We start from the raw sequence: 19,724 nt of genomic DNA on the forward strand, positions 1-19,724 counted from the left end.
CTGGAGCCTGCGTTCCCGACCACTGGGGTCAAATCACACATGTCCCCTGTCCTTTCCTCTTTGTAGAAGAGCTGAGACAAGCATTCCTGCCTCAGGGAACAGACAAGGTCAGCTCTTCCTCTCAGGTTTAGGGAAGGCAGGAATCATATAAGAAAGGCAACTTGCCCGCCAGATATCAAAACCTGCCATAAAAATAAGCATAGGAAAAGATATTCAACATCGCTAGCCATTGGGGAAGGCAAGTTAAAACCACAGGAGACACATATTAGAATAGCTAAAATAAAAAATACTGAGAGTGTCAAAGGCTGGTGAGGATGAAGAGAAACTCGATCTCTCATACACTGCCAGTGGGAATGTACATGGTGCAGCCACTCTGGAAAATGATCTGGCAGTTTCTTAAAGGGTTAAACATACACTTACCATAGAACCCAGTGACCACGCTCCTAGGCCTTTATCTGAGAGAAACAAAATCTTAGGTTCACGGCAAAACCTGCACATGAATGTTCACAGCTGCTTTATTTACAATAGCTCCCACGTGGAAACAAGCCGAATGTCCTTCAATGGGTGAGTGGTTAAGCAAACTGGGGTAGAGCTATACCATGGGATATTAGCAATAAAAAGGAATGACTATTGACAGACACGACAATTTGGATGAATCTCCAGGGAATTCTACTGAGTAAGAAAACCAAAGTCGGTCCCCAAGATTATATAACAATGATCACAATGACAAAGTTATAGAAGAAGAGAACAGATCCATGGTTGCCAGAGGTTAGGTAAGGGAGGGTGTGACTATCAAGGGGTAGCATGAGGAAGTTCCTTGATGGTGACAGAACAGTTCTCGATTTGTGGTGGTGGATATACAGATCTATAAATGTTGTAAAGTGTCATAGAACTATATATAAAGACAAAAAAATGAGTGCATGTAAAAATGGGTGAAATTTGAGGAAGGTCTGTAGTCTAGTCAATTATATTGTACTGATGTCAATTTCCTGCTTTTGATAATGTCTTATAGAGGGACGCCTGGGTGGCTGAGTCCATTAAAGTCTGCCTTTGGCTCAGGTCATGATCCCAGGGTCCTGGGATCGAGTCCCACATGGGGCTCCTTGTTCAGCAGGGAGTCTACTTCTCCCTCTGCCTGCCGCTCTCCCTGCTTGTGCTCTCTCTCTCTGAAAAATAAGTAAATAAAATCTAAAAACAAGCCAAAACTAATTGATAATGTTTTATAGATATGTAAAATGTCACTTTTGGGAGAAGGTGGGTGATGGATACATAGGACCTCTCTGTCAGAACCTCTCTGTACTATTTTTACAACTTCTTTTGAGTCAAAAATTATTTCAAAATAAGACATTAACAACAGCAACAAAACATGCCATGAAGCTACAATGAGGTTTTGTCCCCGATGAGGACAAATCCATCGGTGCGAAAAATACAGTAGCATTTCCCCAAAATGCCTCCACATTCCACTTGTGATTTGGAAGGTGATTTTAAATGGTACATAAATAAACATTTGTCATTTTGAAAGTTATGTACTTATTTTAATGTTTACTAGAAAAAATTTAAACCTATGATTTTATGTACTTAGGATAAGGCAGAAGTAGGTATTTAATCTTAAAATGTATTATGCTAAAATATTAAGTAAGTAAACAGAATATAAATATAACAGAAATGGTGAAGATGATATTCAAATGACTGAAAATCAGAGAACAATGGAATCAAGAGTGCACAAGAAGACCCACATATACATAGTGGTAGAGTTTATGATAATGGGAGCATTCTAAATGGAAAAAGGTGGATCTGGTCAATAAATGGAGTTAAGTAGATGGGTGACCATAAATCATCTATTTGGAATAAAATTAAGTTAAATTCCTATCTTTCATCATAAATGACAATAATTTTCAAATGGATTAGAGAGAAAATCATAGACTATAAAATGATAAAAGTACTAAAAGGAAATATAGGATGATATTTTTATAATCCTGAGCTTGGGAAGAGCAAGATATAAAACTAGAGCTGTAAAGGAAAGACAAAGGATATATCCGACTATATTAAAGCTAACGCCTTTTGTAGGACAAAAGGACCAAGATCAAGGTAAAATTAAGAAAAAAAATTGAAGAAAAAACTTTTTAAAATGGTAAAAAAATTATATATAATGCAATAATAAATGATTTTTTAAAAGATTTTATTTATTTATTTGAGACAGAGAGAATGAGAGAGACAGAGAGCACATGAGAGGGGGGAGGGTCAGAGGGAGAAGCAGACTCCCTGCCGAGCAGGGAGCCCAATGCAGGACTCAATCCCGGGACTCCAGGATCATGACCTGAGCCGAAGGCAGTCGCTTAACCAACTGAGCCACCCAGGCGCCCTAATAAATGATTTTTTAAAAAGGAAATAGTCTATTAGAAAAAAATGGTCAAGTAATTTATCTGGGCCATTTACAGAAAAAGATGTCAAATGACCAATAAACATAAGAAAAACGAGCACAGCTTCACAGAAATCAGGATGATGCAAATTCACACAACAATGGAAAATCATTTATCTCCCATAGGACTGGAAAGACATTAATGAATGGTTAATAAATCAGTGATGAACTGTAGGGGAATGCCACACTCCCATTCAATGTTGGTGGAACTGTAAATTGTCACCACCTTTTAAGGCTGCATTTGTCAAGATTAAAGACGCACATAACTTTTGCCCTAGCAATTTTATTTTAGTATGTATTTATCCAGAAAAGCATACATTCACGTGCTCCCGAGCATATATAAGGGTGTTTGTTGTAGCATTGTTCAAAATATTGAAAATTTCAAAATATTGAAAGCAACCTCAAGGTTCCCCACAAGAGAAATGGCTGAACAAATCATGGTAATTCATACTACAAAACAGATTGCAGCAATTTAAAAGAATGACAAAGTATCTATATGAACTGACATTAAGTGAAAGAAAGTTATAGAACAACGTATGCAGTAATACCCCACTTATGTAAACGAAACAACTATGCATATTCAACCATTCAACATATATTTAATGACCACCTACTATGTGCCAAATACTATTCCAGGGTCTGGAGATATAGAAATGAGCAAAATAAACAAAGTCTTTGTTTCCTTAGATCTTGTACTGGGGACAGAGAAAAATAATAAATTTTTAAAATGAATATGTATGTAATGACAAATGTTGGGAGGACAATAAAACAAGATAAGAGGATATTACTGACCCTCTCCACATAACTGAAACCCAATAACCATAGTGTGTGTGTGTGTGTGTGTGTGTGTGCGTGGTTGCTATTTTAGCTATAATAGAGAAGGCCACTCATCAAAGTTAAGTTAGTGGATAAATCGTGAACGCTGTTCACCAGTGTTTCCAACTCCTCCCAAGCACATGGTAGGGTTGCACTAATTTTCTACACTTTGAGATTAGATATGACCATATGACTTACTTTAGCCAAAAGGAAAAGGTGAAGTCACCTTCAGATGAACACTCATACTTTGCCACACCCCTTTCCTCTCACTGGGATGGTCCTGGAAGCAGGAGTCAAAATGGACTGTCATAGCCTGGATCTCGGAGTACCAAGCTGAGCCCGTGCCCACTTGTGATGGACTTATAATGTGAGTGAGAAGTACAGTTGTGTTTTGTTAAAACTCAAAGATTTGGGGTTGTCTTGGATGCAAAACCTAGCCCCCTGGACAGAGCCCCCTTCCCTGAATTGTTCCTTTTCTGGGTGGAGTTTGGGGGAAGCACCTGGAAGGAGGGACAGCTTTAATTCCAGGGCCTCCTTGTGGGTAGGGACTCCTTAGGGTGAAAATGCATGAGTCTAAAGGGAATGACTCCTGAGGCTTGCTGCCTTTCTGGTCTCCTCAAAGAGGGGTGAGCCCAAGGGGGATGGGAGAGGGTGATTCTGTCCCAGGAGCCTTTGCCTTGGGAGAGGTGGTCATTCCTGTCTGATAATGGCTAGCCAATGCCCCTGACCTCTAGGACCAAATATTACCCACTCCTGGTCCCTCTCCCAGTAGACTCCCACGAAGCCCTACCTGATTCCATCTCCTACCACCTGGGTAGTTCCTTTGCATGACAAGCTGGTAATGTGCTGATTTTTAAGTGTGACAAGGTCCTTCCTGCCTAATCTACAATGTGATTATTATAAAAATTCCTTATGGAAAATTCATCCTCAAGTTGATTGGGAAAATTGAAAATGGAAGAATAGTGAAGAAACAATGTGAAAGAATGAGGAGAAACTGCTTGCATTACCACCCAGCAGAACATATTACAAATCTACAGCAACTAAAATGGTGTGATGCCGACACCAGAGTCTGGAAGCAAATCCATGCATATTTGAGGATTTCTATAAAGAAGACATTTCAAATTAGTGGGAGGAAAGATAGGATTATTAAAGGCCTGGCTTTTGGACAATTAGCTCATTATTTGGAATAAAGTAATTTATCTCACACTGTGTGCAAAAATAAACACGAGATAGATGAACATTTTTCATATAAAAATAAGCTCCAAAAATTGAAGAAAAACATACACAATTTTTAAAAAGGAAAATAAATGACAGCTTTGAGTACCTAGAAATAAAAACTTTTGCAGGATGAGAGACAGTTAAAAGACAAACAACAGATTAGGAGAAAATATTCATAATACATGCATAGCAGAGTCCTAATATCTGGTACAAACAGCCTCTAGAGACTGAGATGAGTAAAGTCAAGCAGTGGGAAACTGAGCAAATTTATGAAAGGGTTATTCAGAGAAGAAGAAATGCAAGTGTCTAATAACTATGAAAAAATACTCAAGCTCAGAGGGAATCAGAGAAAATCAAAGTTAGAACAGCAAATGAGATCGTTTTTTTCTTTTTCCAGATGCCATATTTTATCTATCAGCCTGGAGAAAATGTGCTGGCAAAAATGAGGGAACATATAGGTTCTCTCAAGCTCCATTGTTAAGAATATTTGTAGAGATGGGGCGCCTGGGTGGCTCAGTTGTTAAGCGTCTGCCTTTGGCTCAGGTCATGATCCCAGGGTCCTGGGATTGAGCCCTGTAACGAGCTCCCTGCTCCTCGGGAAGCCTGCTTCTCCCTCTCCCACTCCCCCTGCTTGTGTTCCCTCTCTTGCTGTGTCTCTCTCTGTCAAATAAATAAATAAAATCTTTAATTAAAAAAAAAGAATATTTGTAGAGGACAATTTCATAATGCCTAGCTAAATTAAAAACCACCTAATTCCATTGTCCTAGAAATCTGATAGAGGTTTCTACTCCAGAGAAATATTGATACACTTTGATAAAGACAGACTCACTGTGGCACAGTCTGTAAGAGAAAAATAAAGGAAAAAGTTCAATGTTTATCACCAGAAATATTGTTAATAAAATCACAGGATTAGTCATGCCTTTGGCTTTTTTGTAGACATTAACAAGAATGAGGAACATCCCCATACACTGACCTGGATGGATGTCCCTTATATACTACTATATAAAAACAGCAAGTATGTACAAACCTATTTTTATAAAGAACAAAAAGTAAGACTAAGACTACACTCTGTGTGTGTGTGTGTGTGTGTGTGTACTTGTGTCCACATAGGATCAAGTCTGCAGGATAAACACCTCTCTTCTGTCCACTGTTCAACAGTGGAAGCTGGTGAGGGAGGAAAAATTTTCCCTAATCTTACCTTGTGTACTTTTTTGTTTGGTTTGTTGCAAAGACTACGTAACAAAATTGAGTTTTATCTTTGGTTGGAGAAGAACTTTCTAACAGAGAACTAAAAGCCCCAAGACAAATGACCATTAGATATGATTACAATTTAAATTTGAGTTCAGAAAAAAAAACCTCACAGCAAAAAAAAAAAAAAAAAAAAAAAAAAATTTTTTTAACCTCACAGCAAATTTTTTAAAAAGAAAAAGATTTGGGCATATTTGCAACACATGTCACAGAAAAAGGGATTATTTCTTTAGTATAAAAATAGCATTCACAACTATAAGAAAATAATAAACCAATACAGAAATAGCTAAGCACATGAATAAAAATTCACAGAAGAGGAAATTAAAATGAAGAATAAATATATGAATATAGGCTTAACCTCACTAGTAATTAAAAATGCTAATAAAAATATTTTTTTTTTCACTTGAAAAGACCTCACTCTAAAAGATCCAGTATACCTAGGTTGGAAGGATGAGGAAAATGGCACTTTTATACACAATTGCTGGGAGTATACATTTTTGGCATGAAATTTGGAAATATCTATCACAATTTTAATATGATATATGTGAAATAATGCTTATTATTTTAAACATTTTATTATGAGAAATTTCAAACATATACAAAATTGGAGAGAATAGTGTCATAAGCTCTGATATACCTATCCCCCAACTGCAACAATTACAAATTCAGGAACAATCCTGTTTCTTCTCTATCCTCATAATTTTAAGTAAATCTCAGACATCGTATCATTTCATCCAGAAATATTTCTATATGTATCTCTAAAAAAGACTTCCTTTAAAAAAACAACCACAATACTACTGTCACAACCAAAATCATTACCAATCATTCCTTAATATAAAAAAAGTCCTACATGTTTCCACATTTTTCAGATTGTCTCATAAATGAGACCTTAAAAAACCATCTGTCCAAACTAGGATACAAAGATGCTCACTGATGCATTGTTTGTAGTAGTGGAAAAGTAGAACCAACCTAAATATCCATCAATAGGGGACTGGTTAAGTTAATTATATCTGCAGAATGGAATATCATGCAGCTGTTACAAAGAACAAGTCAGTTCTAGACAGCAAGATGTTGACAAATGTTTATAAAACGGAAAAAAATTTGCAAAAAAAATCCCACTCTTGTAATATATAACTTATATATTTACATTTTTCATTTAGTAGAGAAAGTTTGGGAGGTTACATCCTGGGAGTGTACATGCTTTATGGAGGGAAAAATGAAGAAGTTTCAATTTATACATGATATAGCAAAACAGCATGGTTGGTTTTGTAATTGGAAAGTTATTTTATACATCAGAAAATAAAAGACATCAGAAACAAATTAGAAGGAAATTATAAACTTAAAAAAACTGCAACACATATTGAAAGCAATGAGCTACTATCCTTAATGCTGAGTTTCTACAAATCAATAAGGAAAGAAATATTTGAAAATTAAAAATGGTCAAAGGAAATCAGTTAATAGATAACACCAGAAGAAATATACTGGCCAATAAATATGAAAAGATAGTTAACTACATTAATAGTAAATGAAATAAAAATTAGAATGCCAATGAGGTACTACTTATCACCTATACCATTAACAAAGATAAAAAAGATATGTAATGCCCAATATGGGCAGAGGGAAAAGATGAGGTTATAAACTACAAAGAACAAGATGACAATATGAGGGTGTAAATTGCAAAGAATAATTTGACAATATCTATCAAGATATACAGTACAAACTGATGGCAAGATTTGGAGATACAAGCACTTTCAGGCATTGCTACCTACTGGGGCTGGGACAGGGGAGTGGAGTGGTATACCATCTATGGAGGGCAATTTGGCATTATCTTCCAAATTACAAACACACCCAAGTGACCTGCTTTTGGGAACTTCCCTGACATATACCTACACACGTGCAAATGACGAAGAAGGAGTTTACTTATTGCAGCATTGCATATAATAGCAACATACAAGAAAAAAGCTAAATGTCCACCAATAGGACATGAATTATACAACATACATTATGGTCCACCCACTCCATATAAATGGAATACCATGCATCTGTGAAAAACCTAAAAAGAAATTCTTTACATCCCCAAATATACTGGTAAGTGAAAACAGCAAGGTGCTGAAAAATATAGAGAGATGTCACCATATGGGTTTAAAAAAAAAAAAAAAAGGCAAGACAAAATAATACAGCGGCCCGACTTGCATAAGCATGAAATGGTTTTGGAAGGAGAAATTAGAAAGTAAAAAAATGGCTGCCTTGGAGCTGGGTGGGAACTGGAAGACGGAGGGCAGGGATGGGAGAGATTTTTCACTGCGCACGCAAAACAACACAACGTTTTGAAGTTCGAATCATAGGAGCAAATTACTATTTTCGAATTAAACAAAACACGTTTTTAAAAACTGTCGTGTGTGTAACCTTTTGGAGGAGCAATTGCACTGCTAGGAATTTATCTCACGGAAACACTCAAGTGCGCAAAGACGCGTGCCTCGGGGGGAGTTTATTCCACAGTGTTTCCATTAGCGATAAACAACCGGAGCATCCCTCCAGAGGTTGGGAGAATTCGGGCTTTCCCCAACCAAAGGGATGCTTTCGGTTCCGTCACGGAACAGCGCGAAATGGTTGACCCGAAAAGATGACCCCTAGGGAAGTTGCAAAACGGCTTCTGTAATAGGATTCGGCTTTTGCTAACGTTTGTACGCAAGAGTGGGGAAATCTCCTGGAAGGACACACCTGAAACGGGGCACCGCGGCCATCTCGGGGAGCCTTCCACCGCTTCGGGCTTGGTTTGGTTCGGTTTACGGGGAGCCCGGACGGCTTTTTGAAATGCAGTCTTCTGTCCACCGTGCGAGTGTGGCCGGGGCTGCCCGCAGCCGCACCAGCCCACGCGGTGCGCGGTAGCAGGGGCAACACCGAGCCAACACAGGCTTTGGTCACCCAGTGATTTTAAACTCCAGCGCATGGCTGGAGGCCTGTGGATTGCGCGCGGAGGAGGGGCGCGGATTTAGCTAGCAATTTCTTCCTCGCCCCCTGGCTGGCTCTGCGCGCGGAACCTCCAGCTAACAGCCACAGAGAGGCGGGAGACTCACTACCGACCTCACCGCCCTGCGCCTCCCGCGACCTCCTGCTCCAGCCGGGACCGGCCTCTAGGCGGCCTCCCCAGCTGGCCCTGGGGACCCAGCTCCGAGTCAAAGAAACATATTGGAGGTTTTCCAAGTTTTCTATTTCGGTGGTTCCCAAAGTACAGGGCTCCACAAAATTCCAAAAATATGGCATTGGCAATCTTATGTTTTAACAATTATCCTGTGTTCTGGCACCATCACCGTTTCATAGAAGGAACAGTATTGTAACGTCAAAAAATGAGGATGTCCTCTCAGAACGAACGTTGTTCCCGGGGAAGGGCGTTGCAGTCTTCTTCCTAATGAAATACGCGACGTTGACCCTTTTGTCTCATTTCATTCACTCGACAAATATCGACTGTGTACTGTGTGCTAGGAACACATCTGGGGAGATCGTGGATTTGGCGGGCGCGGGGGACCTCTTCCGTGGTCCTGGCGCGGCATCAGGACCCGGGCTCCGGGCACCTGCCTCGCTCGAATTTATCGCAGGCCTCGCTTCCCCGCGGGGGCGGGTCGGGAACCCCGCACTTCCCAGTGCCCGAGACAGTCTCTTGTTTGGGAAGCTGAGCGCTAGCAGCTCCTGGCACTTAGTAGGTATTGACTGATGTCAATCAACAAGTGAAGGGCAAGATCGCAGGAGAACGTGGGAGAGAGAGATGGTTCGAGAAGCCTTTGCGGGCCCCAACTAGCACCTAACAGCCGACCCCACCCACCTCCCCGGCTGCGCTCGAGGTCCTGGCTTTCCCACATCCGTCCACTCATCTGCTTTGTGGGCCAGATCCGGTCCGGCGCTGCCACTTCTTTCCGCATTGTTCGACGCCACCCTGGCACCCTCACGCCCTCCAAACTCCCTCCTGGATGCTGTGGAGGACGAACCAGACGCCTACGCCCCCCCCCCCCCCCCCCCCGCGCTCCCAGGGATTCCTAGGCAGGCCCACTCAGCCTCGGTGTCCTCTATCAGAATTTCTCAAACTGGGGTAGGGAACTCGGCGGGATACACTGCTGTGCAACCCGCTACCGACTTTATGAGGAGTAAGGCCAATCTTTTATTTTTTAAAAAATTTATTTATTTATTTTTAGAGAGAGGAGAGGGAGAGGGAGACAGTATCAAGCGGACTCTGCGCTGAGCAGGGAGCCCAAAGCGCGTCTCAATCTCATGACCCTAAGATGGCGACCTGAGTGGAAACCAAGAGTGGGATGCTTAACCAACTGCCTCACCCAGGCACCCCAGAGCTATCTTTATTTTATATTAAGCAAACAGGAAATAGAAGAATAATTAATATGCTTCCTGTGCCCCCCCAATGCAAATCAAAGAGATATAGGGAGGGATCTCGGGGCCACTATGGCCCCAGGCTCAGTCAGGGGTAATTGAGAAAATGGCCCAGAGCCAACAGGACGCCTAAAGGCTCTCTCTCCCTACAGATGGTGCACAATGGGCCAATGTCCCAAACCGGAGCCATCCCTTGACCTGTATCAGCCCAAGGACAAACACCCCCATGGTCCCCTCCCTCCCCTCCAGTGCAGGTACTCACTCACAGTCCCAGCCTCCTGGCCCTGCAGGGTGAAGAGGCTGGAGGTGGAGGGGGTGGGGGAGCACCTAGAAGCTCTGACTCTGCAGGTGCGTGTGTGTGTGTTTGCACGTGGGCGCGGTGCACACACTGGAGACGTGGCAGTGGGGCCCCAGGCCCTGGAATCCAAGCTATGGCCCAGAACAACAAAAATAGCATGAGAACACAAGGAGCCTTGCATAGTTCCCTGAAAATGCAAACAGTGCACGCAAGACACATCAACAAGACGACACATTTGGTTGTGGGGGCTGCTTCTGTGTGTGTGTTAGGGTGGGGGGGGCGTGTATATAAAGGGAAAAATAAAGACCAAAAGGATAGCACTGGGTCCAGACCCTTGATGAGAATGTGGGTCCTTCTGCCAAAACAAAGCAAAAGGAAAAACATAATAAACATAAAACAATCCCAGGGAAATAAAAAAAGAAACCTAATACATCTGCACAGGCTCCCAAACTAAAAATTAAAATAAAACCAAAATTCCAAAGTGCGGTCCCCTGCATGAACCATTCAAACCTTTCAACTGCAGCCTGGGGCCTGGTCCTGGGTAACCGCGTCTATTAACAGACTCTCGTGGAGGCTAGGGTCCTGAGGTCCACCGAAGGCCCAAGAGCTGGGACTCAAAATCCGGTGTTCATTTAGATACAACGATCTGCCCCGTCTGCTCCATCTTCTCCGTTGCCAAAATGCCCTCTGGGCAAGCGGGCAGGTGTGCCCTTGCGGAGCTGCTCCAACTTGCAGGGTGGGGCCTGCAAGGTCAGGGCTGAGCCGCTGTACGTCCAGGGACTTCTGTAAATCCGAGTAGAAAGCGAGCAGATTCGAAGTGAAGCTGAGCCCAGATCTGGCTGCTGGAGGGGGGAGTCTGTTCCCCCCCAGGCCGCTCTCAGCTCAAGCCCCAGAAGCCTTGGCCCCTTGCCCAGCGTCTTCGGATGAGTCTGGCAGCCAGGGCCCTGCCTGGTGTACGCTTCTGTGCCCTCTGTAAGCGTCCAGAGTTTCCCTGTTCTGGACCACACCAGCACTGCCCCCACTAAATTCAATGCCTCCCTTCCCCACACCCACATCCGAAGCAAGAATTGCCAGAAAGAGCCAGAGGCTCTGGTCTTCCTGTGTTTTCTTATGTCCTTAGCCACCAGGTGCATCCATCAACTTCCCAGGTGAAAGCATCTCAGCTAGTGAATGGTGGTGTGGGGGCCAGTTGTTCACTCAGTCAAGGGATCTCTAACTTTTCCTGTCCTCCTGCTCCCAGAAAGAGAAGTGTAGAAATGAGGAGGGGAGCTCCCCAGTTTTCACAGCAGGGGAGCGCTCTGGGGGCAGCCGTGATCCTGTTTCACCGGGGCCAAGGTGCTCACACTGGGTCGAGGACAGAGGATGCAGCCAGAATGGGGTTTTGACACCCAGAGGCGTAAGGGACCACTTGGGATGAGCAGGTAGCGGCGCTGAGCATTGTTCGTAAAAGTCGGTGACACTAGCGGGCGACCCTGCCGGCTCTATCCAGAAGGGTTGTTGAATTTGCGTCTGGATTAATCTGGGAATCACGCAGGCGTATTCCAGTGCACGGGTGTGAGCACAGATTGTGAGGTTGCTGGAAGTTTTGGGTGAAAGTTGGTCCACGTCTTCTAACTGCCGGCATCCCTGCTCCACCGAAAAGGCCACTGCATCTGGTCTGCAAGTGCGGTCAGAGCCACGGCTGGGAGGCGGTCTGTCCAGCCGCCTCCAGCTCGTGGTTGGCGCGCCCTTTCCAAATACAAAACAAAAGGATCCCCCATCCGTGCTCCTCACTGACCTACGGGCTGTGCATGCAGAGGTGTGCGGTGGCCTACGCGGCGGTCTGGTCCCGTAGAACCGTGGCTGGGTACGCCGGGGGGTGTGCAGGCATGCCTGTTGGGCACACACGCCTCACAGCCTTGCCGAGTTGTTTGCGTCCATGTGCGGCTTGAAGTGGCCTCCATTTTGAGGAGGGGATGCAGCAAGGTCGGCCTCCCTGGCTCCCTGACCTGCATTTCGCAGAGGGAGCAGGAAACTTGAGCGATGGGTGGAGTGAGGGTTCCTCTAAGGGGTTTGGGGAAGGCCACACCTCGTGGTCTGCAAGGTGGCACTAATCCTCCTTTCCACAGCCGGCTCTCAACCCCTTGGCTGCTCACCGCCCAACTCAGGCGCAGCATTTTGCCAAAGCAAAAAGACACCAAGTCCCCTGTAGGGGGGTGAGCTGAGCTGGGAGAGGCTTCTGAGGAAGGAGGCCCATTCCCTGAGTGGTTTGTGGGTCACCTCAGAGCGGGCCCCTTTCATTCAACAGAATATTTTTGGAGATACCGCCGGGTGTTTGCAATTTTATAGACATCACCTCTGACCTTTAGCACTGACTTTCAAAGTGACAGCTGTGGGTTTCTGTGTACAATGAGGAAACTGAGGCACAGAGGGGCAGAGAAACTGGCTCAAATTTAAAAGACTCTAAGGCCGGTATTCCAAACCAACTTCATTTAATTCCACTACACACACTTTCCTTCTATTCCGCTGTGCCTTGGAACTCCCCCCAACAGATCAGCGTGGAAAAGAAACAGAAAGAAGTGCAAAGACCCAGAGGAAGTGGGGTTCTTTTCCAGAATTCTCACCCCATCAGCAACCTAACGGTCTGTGATGGCAAACACCTCCCTTCCACCTTTTTATGATTTGCTGCAAAAGTACTTTGGGAGGATGTGTCCTGGGAGGTCAAGGGCAAAATGGACTCTCTGCTTAAAGCACACTGGAGGACATTCATCCTGAGGCCAAGGCACTACAGGCTTCCCTTGACCAGTGCCAGGACTTCCATCTGTTAGAGCCCCTACCCTGAGGCCCGATGGGGCCAGGAGTGACATAGGTGACCCTGGCTAGGAGGAATGAGGGCTAAATAACATGCCAGGTATCTCAGGCCTGAAATAAACTCTTTTTCATTAAATGAGAAAGGGCAGAGGGATTTATGAGGGTCTTGTTTACCTTTCATTTCTTTTAGGTGTGTAAATACACCCTCTGTGCTGTATTTTGATTTTATTGTACAAATATAATGACATTGCTGTATGTGCATACATGCATTTATGAAACTGTATCTCCTGACCATGCACACAAGCTGCCCCACGTACAGTGTGTGTGTGTGTGGGGGGTGCCCATCTCTGTCCACCTGTGGACTGCTCCTAGCATGGGTGGCCTCCATGCTACGTCACTCCTACCTTCTTTGAGTCTACACCTGGGAGTTCTTAAACTGGCCATCTGTACACAGAATTTATTTATTCTACATGCAGAGTTAGTAGAGTGGAAGGGATGATAGGTGGGCATAGAACTCACAATTGTCCAGAACTCACAAATACCCACAGATGGGGTTTGAGGTGGTGAGTGTCACAGGCAGGGACTTGAGAGTCTTAATCTGGGAGTGTGGGCTTAAGGAGATGATTTCTTCATTTCTGGAAGCCCTGCAGATTTTCTCAATGGAACTCCAAGCTAGCTGCTGACATCTTGTATTCAGGACACCCTACAGTCTATGAGAAGGGATGTAATTTAATCCCAGGTGCCCAACAAGTCCACACACCTGCTGGAATTACTGCTGGGTGGGGACCATCCTCATACACAGTCCTGTAACTGCCTGACCCAAGCCTGCCCTCAAAACAGCACTTAGTGCCCCATCTTTAGGTGGCCACACCTGACACCAGGAGTGTTTCCAGAAGACCAAGGTCCTTGAGTCTGTGTCCAGACCGTCATCAGTCGACTTTACATTGGACTGCCTCCATGCTCAACACTGGCCCTGTCCCCCATTCCCAGAGCCACCCAAACCCAGCCACTGTGGGGAGGCTGTGTGAAACCAGGCCAACCTGTCCTAGTCTGTGTGTGGGTGGCCTAGGTCAGATCAGACAAAGTCGGGATCCTGGTGCTGGAGTGTCCTGGGGCCAGCGTGAAGCTGGTTACCTTTCCCCACGCCCTGGTGGCGGGGGAAATCAGCTCTGGCCGGTGGACTCCTAAAGCCTCGTGGCTTGCAAGAGGGCGCTCAGGAAGCAGAGGCAGTAAAAGGGCAGCGGGAGGAAGCCGGGCCAGGGAGTTGGAGAAGGAGGTCGGGTGGCGGGGGGGGGGGGGGCGTTACCCGCGTGTGGCCTCTTCTGGGCGCCCGGTCTGCGGGTGCCGGCGCTCCAGACCTTAGGCTCCTAGGGACGGGCTAACCGCGAGACCCCGGAATCCCCTTTCTCCTCCCATCTCTCTGGGCGAGGCCCGGATCCGGCGAAAGCTGAGCCTAAAGCTTCGCGTGAGGCTGTCTTTGGGGGTCGGGGAAGTCTCAGGCTCGCAGTGAGGAGGCCAGGCAGAGCTGGGTACTCGGGAGCAGTCCAGAAGCGCTGGCACGAAAAGGGGGCTGAGGAGAGCTCGGCAGAGAGAAAAGGCCAGGAAAGAAGAGAGGAGGGCGAAGCGCGAGGGAGAAAGGGAGCGCCGCGAAAGGCCAGGCCGGGAGAAGGCCGCGCCGAGAGCCGGCTGGGCCCAGGCGCCGCGAGGAAGTGGGAGCCGAAAGAGCGAAGCCCAGGCGGGCAAGCGCCGCGCACGCCGCGCTCCGCGTCGCGGTGCCCTCTCCCGGGAGCAGCCGGTGCGGTCGGCGTCGCTGGGAGTGGGAAACGAGGCTGGCCAGGCGGCGGGGAAGCGCCGGCCTTTTCCTCCCGTGGTTCCGGACGCTGGTCCCACCTCGTCCTGACCCCGCCGAGCGCTAGTGACGCTTTTCTCCGCACCCGCCGTTAGGGACGCGGGGCGGGGACTGGCTCTCGGCAGCCGGCACTCGCGTCTGTCCCCCGCCAACGTAATCGGCTGGGATGGGCCTAGGGTGAGCGGCCGGCCCGAGAGGCTGAGAACTGTAAGGCAGTGACACGGGGATCTCTTTGGTCCCATTCGCCGCTTTGTCCCCTGCACTCAGCTCAAGGTTCAGCACACAATAGACGCTCAGAATAATATTTGCTGAATGAATGACTGAGCGATGACTGACTGGTTGAGTATATGAATTGGGAGGTGGAGGCAGCAGAAGCGGTAGGGTGGGGGTCCGGTGGGCCAGGGCCGCGAGCTGTCCGCTTACCTCGCACCAGGATGCGGCGGTAGTGGTCTGCCTCACCGAGCCCGGGGTGGCCGTCGCTGTCGGCGCCGCTCTCCCTGGAGCCCTCGGGGCTAGAAGCAGAGGTCCCTCCAATCTCCCTTGGGCTGCGGAGGCCAGCATCAGCACCCGAGTCCTCCGCTCCGCCTCTGTCCCCGCCGCGCCCGCCGCGCGCCTCCCGGCGTGCGGGACCGCGGTCGCGCTCGGCGCCCCCATCGCCCATGCCGGCTGCCACCGCCGCCTTCGCCACCGCCTGGCCAGCCTACGCTAGCCCAGCCCGCGGCTCCCCGCCCCTCGCAACCCCCGCCCGACTCCTCCTCCTCCGGCCCCGCCCCCGCCCCGCCCCCGCCCGGCTGCTCCACCCGTCCCTGCTGATTGGGCGGGAGCCGGGGTTCTCCGACTCCCAGCCGCTCCCTCGGGAGCTGCGCGGGGCGGGTGAGAGGGTGGCCCCACTCCTCTACCCCTAGTCTAGCCCCACACCCAGCTCGGCAGAGGGAGGCTGGAGCGGCCCTGGGGTCCTGTCCTACGTCCTCCCCTAAAGTTTATCAACTCCCTCCCCCAACCCTCGCCTACTCTCCTCCCCACTCCCTTCATCCCCGGGGGAGCGCCGGCTCCGCGCTCTGGCTCTTTCAGAGGGATCAATAACCATAGTGCTCCAGGAAGGCCACCCTAGAGAGACCAAGCAGAAAGGAGGTTGGCCTTGCTCCGGCGCTTGGCGGGGTCGGGAGATGGAGGCAGGGACTCGGGCCTGGGGTTCAGTGCTCCACCGCCGCCCCCAGACTCCTACCTCCATCCACACTCACGAACACCGACCGCAGGCCAGTCCTGGCGCTCCTGGGAGAGCAAGGCCTGGAATGTGGTCAGTGAACCTGAGTGAGGCCAGGGGAGTGACGGAGTGACCCGCACTCGCCGGGGCAGAGACAACACGTGCAGATAGACTGCCGGGGCCAGGAACCAAGAGGGTCGAGTGAGGCCGAGACTGGTAGGCAGCGAACGCCGGGTTCCCCTGCGGCCGGAGGCCCTCACGCGGGGCCCGCCTCCTCAGACTAGGGTAGCAGGTGGGCGTTTACTTGTGCCACCCCCACCCCGCCGCCGCCGTGGAGCTGCCCCCTACCCCAGCCCTGGGGTGGGAGAAGCGAAGCGCGGAGGTGAGCGCTGCTAGAAGCCGGCTGCGCTGGGAAGCCAAGCGGTGGGGGGCTCTGGGCAGAGCGCTCGGCCTTCCGAGGCGTCCCGGTTCCCAGCACTTTCTAAGGAGCCCGTGCTCGCCCGACTCTAGCTTCTCCTTTGACAGCACCAGGACAGGACAGGCCCTTCGTTCCCTTCGTTTGACTCAGAAAGGGGCCCGAAGAGAGATTGAGAGACCTCAGCGAAGATGTGTGTACAAGGTGTGTGTGCGCGGGAGGGCCAGTGACCCCTCCGCTAAAGCGCCGTCATTACAGACTTTGCTTCCTTTTCCGGCCCGCAGGCTCGGGTGAGCGAGGGTGCTCCAGTCTGTCCGGGCGTCTGGATGAGTGTCTTCGGGGGCAGGGCCCATGGATGTGCTGGGGTAAGCGGCTGTGGCGCGGCTGAGTGTGTGGCTGGTGCCTCCTCCATGATTCGGCGAGCCGTTATGTGACTGCGTGTGTCGGTGCCTTAGCGTGTGTCCAGTGTGCGTGTGCTTCTGTCCAATCTCAAATGTCCCCAGCAGAAGGCGAGGTGGGCTGGACGCCCCAATTGTGTAATTGAGTGACTAACAGTGCCTTGGTGAAGGGTTTGAGAGGTAGGAAGAGGGGAGGGTAAAGGGTGCAGGGGAGGAGGACTGCTGCTCTGTACTAACAGAAAGGAAGATAGTAAAGAAAGAAACTTGGCCACTAGGTACTTTGGGTAGGGCAGGGGAGCGCAGGACGGTGTGGGGGTGCTGGACAGGGTGTGCAGAGGGGAGAGCAGCGTGGACCAGCTCTGCGTGCTGACGGTTGGTGGCCCCTGGGGCTCTGGGGGGAAGGAAGTTTGTACTTACAGGAGGACCTAGGCAGTGCGACCCCGCAGATCCGAGCTCGGTTGGAAGGACCCAGGCGGCATGCGCTGGAAGGGCGGCAGAACTCTTCAGTGACCCCCACATGGGCCAGGGTGCCCTCCACCCCTGCCCATTCGGACGCTGGTCGCCTTCGCTCTGCATTTCAGTCTTTCTCCTCTCTAACTCTTTCAAGTTTACTTATTTTTATTATTCATGTAAGAAGCAGAAAGTAAACACTAGGCTCCAACCTTCCCGACCCCCAAGCCCTCGATTTTCTGCCGGCCACAGGGCGGCCCCAGTTTCTGTTCAAAGAAAAATAGAACAGCCCCTGCTGAACCCTGCCGGGTTTTGTTTTCAATTTTCATTCCACAAATAACGTCTCTCAGTGCCAATAACTACGGGTCTCTGTCCGGCGAACTTTTCCGAGGTCCACGGATGGGCTTCCGGACGCCCGCACGCTCCTGGGGGATCGGGGCGGGTCTACAGGGAGAGGCAGAATCCCGCGGACCCAGGACCCAGGCAGTTGCGGCCGCCTCCCCACCCCTAGCTTCGGGCAGCTCCGCAGGGAGCAAGGGAGGAGGGTTAATTCTTGGGAGGTCCCACTCTTCCTCTTTCTCCCGCCCTTTATTTATTTATTTTTTCCTCCCGTTCCCTCTTTGCGGGATGGGATTTGGCGTCCCTGGGGCGACGGGCTCTTTCAGCTCCCCAGGCCTGGAGGTGGGGCCCCGGCCGGGAGATCGTGCCCGCTCCTATCGAGTGAGGAACTCAGGGCTTCTGCGCGCTGAGGCGGAGAGTGTGTCCCATGCGTGTGTGGATGTGTGTGTGTGTTGGGGGAAGGCAGTGCTGGATCTACTCTCCCATATGGGCTCTGGCCCAGCCAAGATGCCTGCCAGGCCATCCAGGCTCCTGGGCGGCCCAGTGCCTAGCCCAGAAGGCGGATTGTGCCCGGCCACTCCCACCCATATTCTTTCCTCTCTGGAGACCTTGTCCTGTCGTTCTGTCTCCTGAGCTTGCTGGGTGAGGAAAGCTGAGTGCCCCTGTATCCAGGTACGGCCACGTGGCAGGGGTGTGCAGGGTTGGCCTTGCTGAGTGTGTGTGCACGCTCACATGTTGGGATGCCGTTTGGTTCTGGGAGATCCTCCTGCCCAGGCTAAGCAGGACATGCAGAGCTCCGGATGTTGAGCCCACCTGGCACAAACTCACTGTGATCTGGGATTCCTCGCTCGGCAGTGAACCGATGACCTATGTGTCCTATGCCATATGCTCTCACTGCCAGTCTACACTCGCCGTCTCACTGTCATCTCAACCGGGTCAAGATCCTAGGAACCTGGAAAATCCTCTGTCTTTCTACACAACCTTGTAAAGCGATTCAGGAACCTTAGTGGGAGGGATGTGTATGGGGGAGAGGGGAGGGGAGTCCCAGCTGACAGGGGCAGGGCCATGGCCTAAACTGCTTTCCCTGTGGCCTGACCCTGCCAGGGCTCCAGTGCAGACAAACCCCAGGTGTTGATCTGCTCCTTTTTGGGTCCCACAGAGCCTCCACAGCTCACAGCCCAGGTTCCATCCCTGCCATCAGTCTCTGTCCTGGCCCCAGCTGGTCCCAGGGAATTAGTGGGCTTTGGCTTTGCAGGATGAGCAAGTCTGGTTACAGTGAGCTGCTGTGTCCTGGGCTGGAGTCCCATGATGCTCTGCCACAAGGAGCTCCCTGGCCACATAGTGGTCCATGTCTTCTGCTCAGCTGTAGGAGTGGGGAGACGGCCAGTCAGGAAAGGGCTCCACCAACCCAGCTTTCTTCAGATGCTCGTTAGCACTAGGTCACCAGAGGATTTCTCCAAAATGGCCTGAGTTGGGGAAAGAAGACTGTCCTCCCTCTAGTCTCACCTTGTTTAGCACCTTGCTTAACTGCCATCTCTAATTCTTGCTGATTTTTCTCCTGGTATGGGCTTGATCCAGTCTTTCTCCAGGGACCCTCCAGGCTCTCCCCGTCCACCCTCACCAGGCCTTCTAGCGACTCAGCGAGTGAGACTGACTTGTTGAGCCTCTGTCCTTCTGAGAGCTAGGTACCACCCCCCTCAACAACTTGTATGGGTAAAGAGTCTCCCTACCCCCACTCTGCTGGGCAGCAGGCCCTTTAGGATCAGAAGTGTGTCGCCTGTCCTGGGTTCTAGGGGAGCCAAGGTGTGCCTATGGTTGGGTGGGAGTTGGAATTCAGGTCCCCCAGGAGCTCCCTGTATCTCAAAGCCAAGCCCTTGGGTCCTCTACTCACAGTGGTCCTGCA

At 49.3% G+C, this 19,724-nt stretch overlaps 1 protein-coding gene across 2 annotated transcripts in view; it reads right to left on the reverse strand.

Moving 5' to 3' along the window:
- Nucleotides 1-15,703, reverse strand: part of VAX2 (ventral anterior homeobox 2) — a 28,036-nt gene extending 12,333 nt beyond the window's left edge. For both annotated transcript variants that reach the window (XM_035001350.1, XM_035001349.1), the window contains exon 1: nucleotides 15,439-15,703. In XM_035001350.1, coding sequence (XP_034857241.1) covers nucleotides 15,439-15,676 — 238 coding nt within the window. In that variant the 5' untranslated portion in view covers nucleotides 15,677-15,703. The remainder of the gene's footprint in view (nucleotides 1-15,438) is intronic.
- Between the last annotated feature and the right edge of the window lie 4,021 nt (nucleotides 15,704-19,724).

The sequence above is a fragment of the Mirounga leonina genome, unplaced genomic scaffold (genome assembly GCF_011800145.1).
Source record: "Mirounga leonina isolate KUSES-001 unplaced genomic scaffold, KU_Mleo_1.0 Mir_125, whole genome shotgun sequence".
NCBI lineage: Eukaryota > Metazoa > Chordata > Mammalia > Carnivora > Phocidae > Mirounga > Mirounga leonina.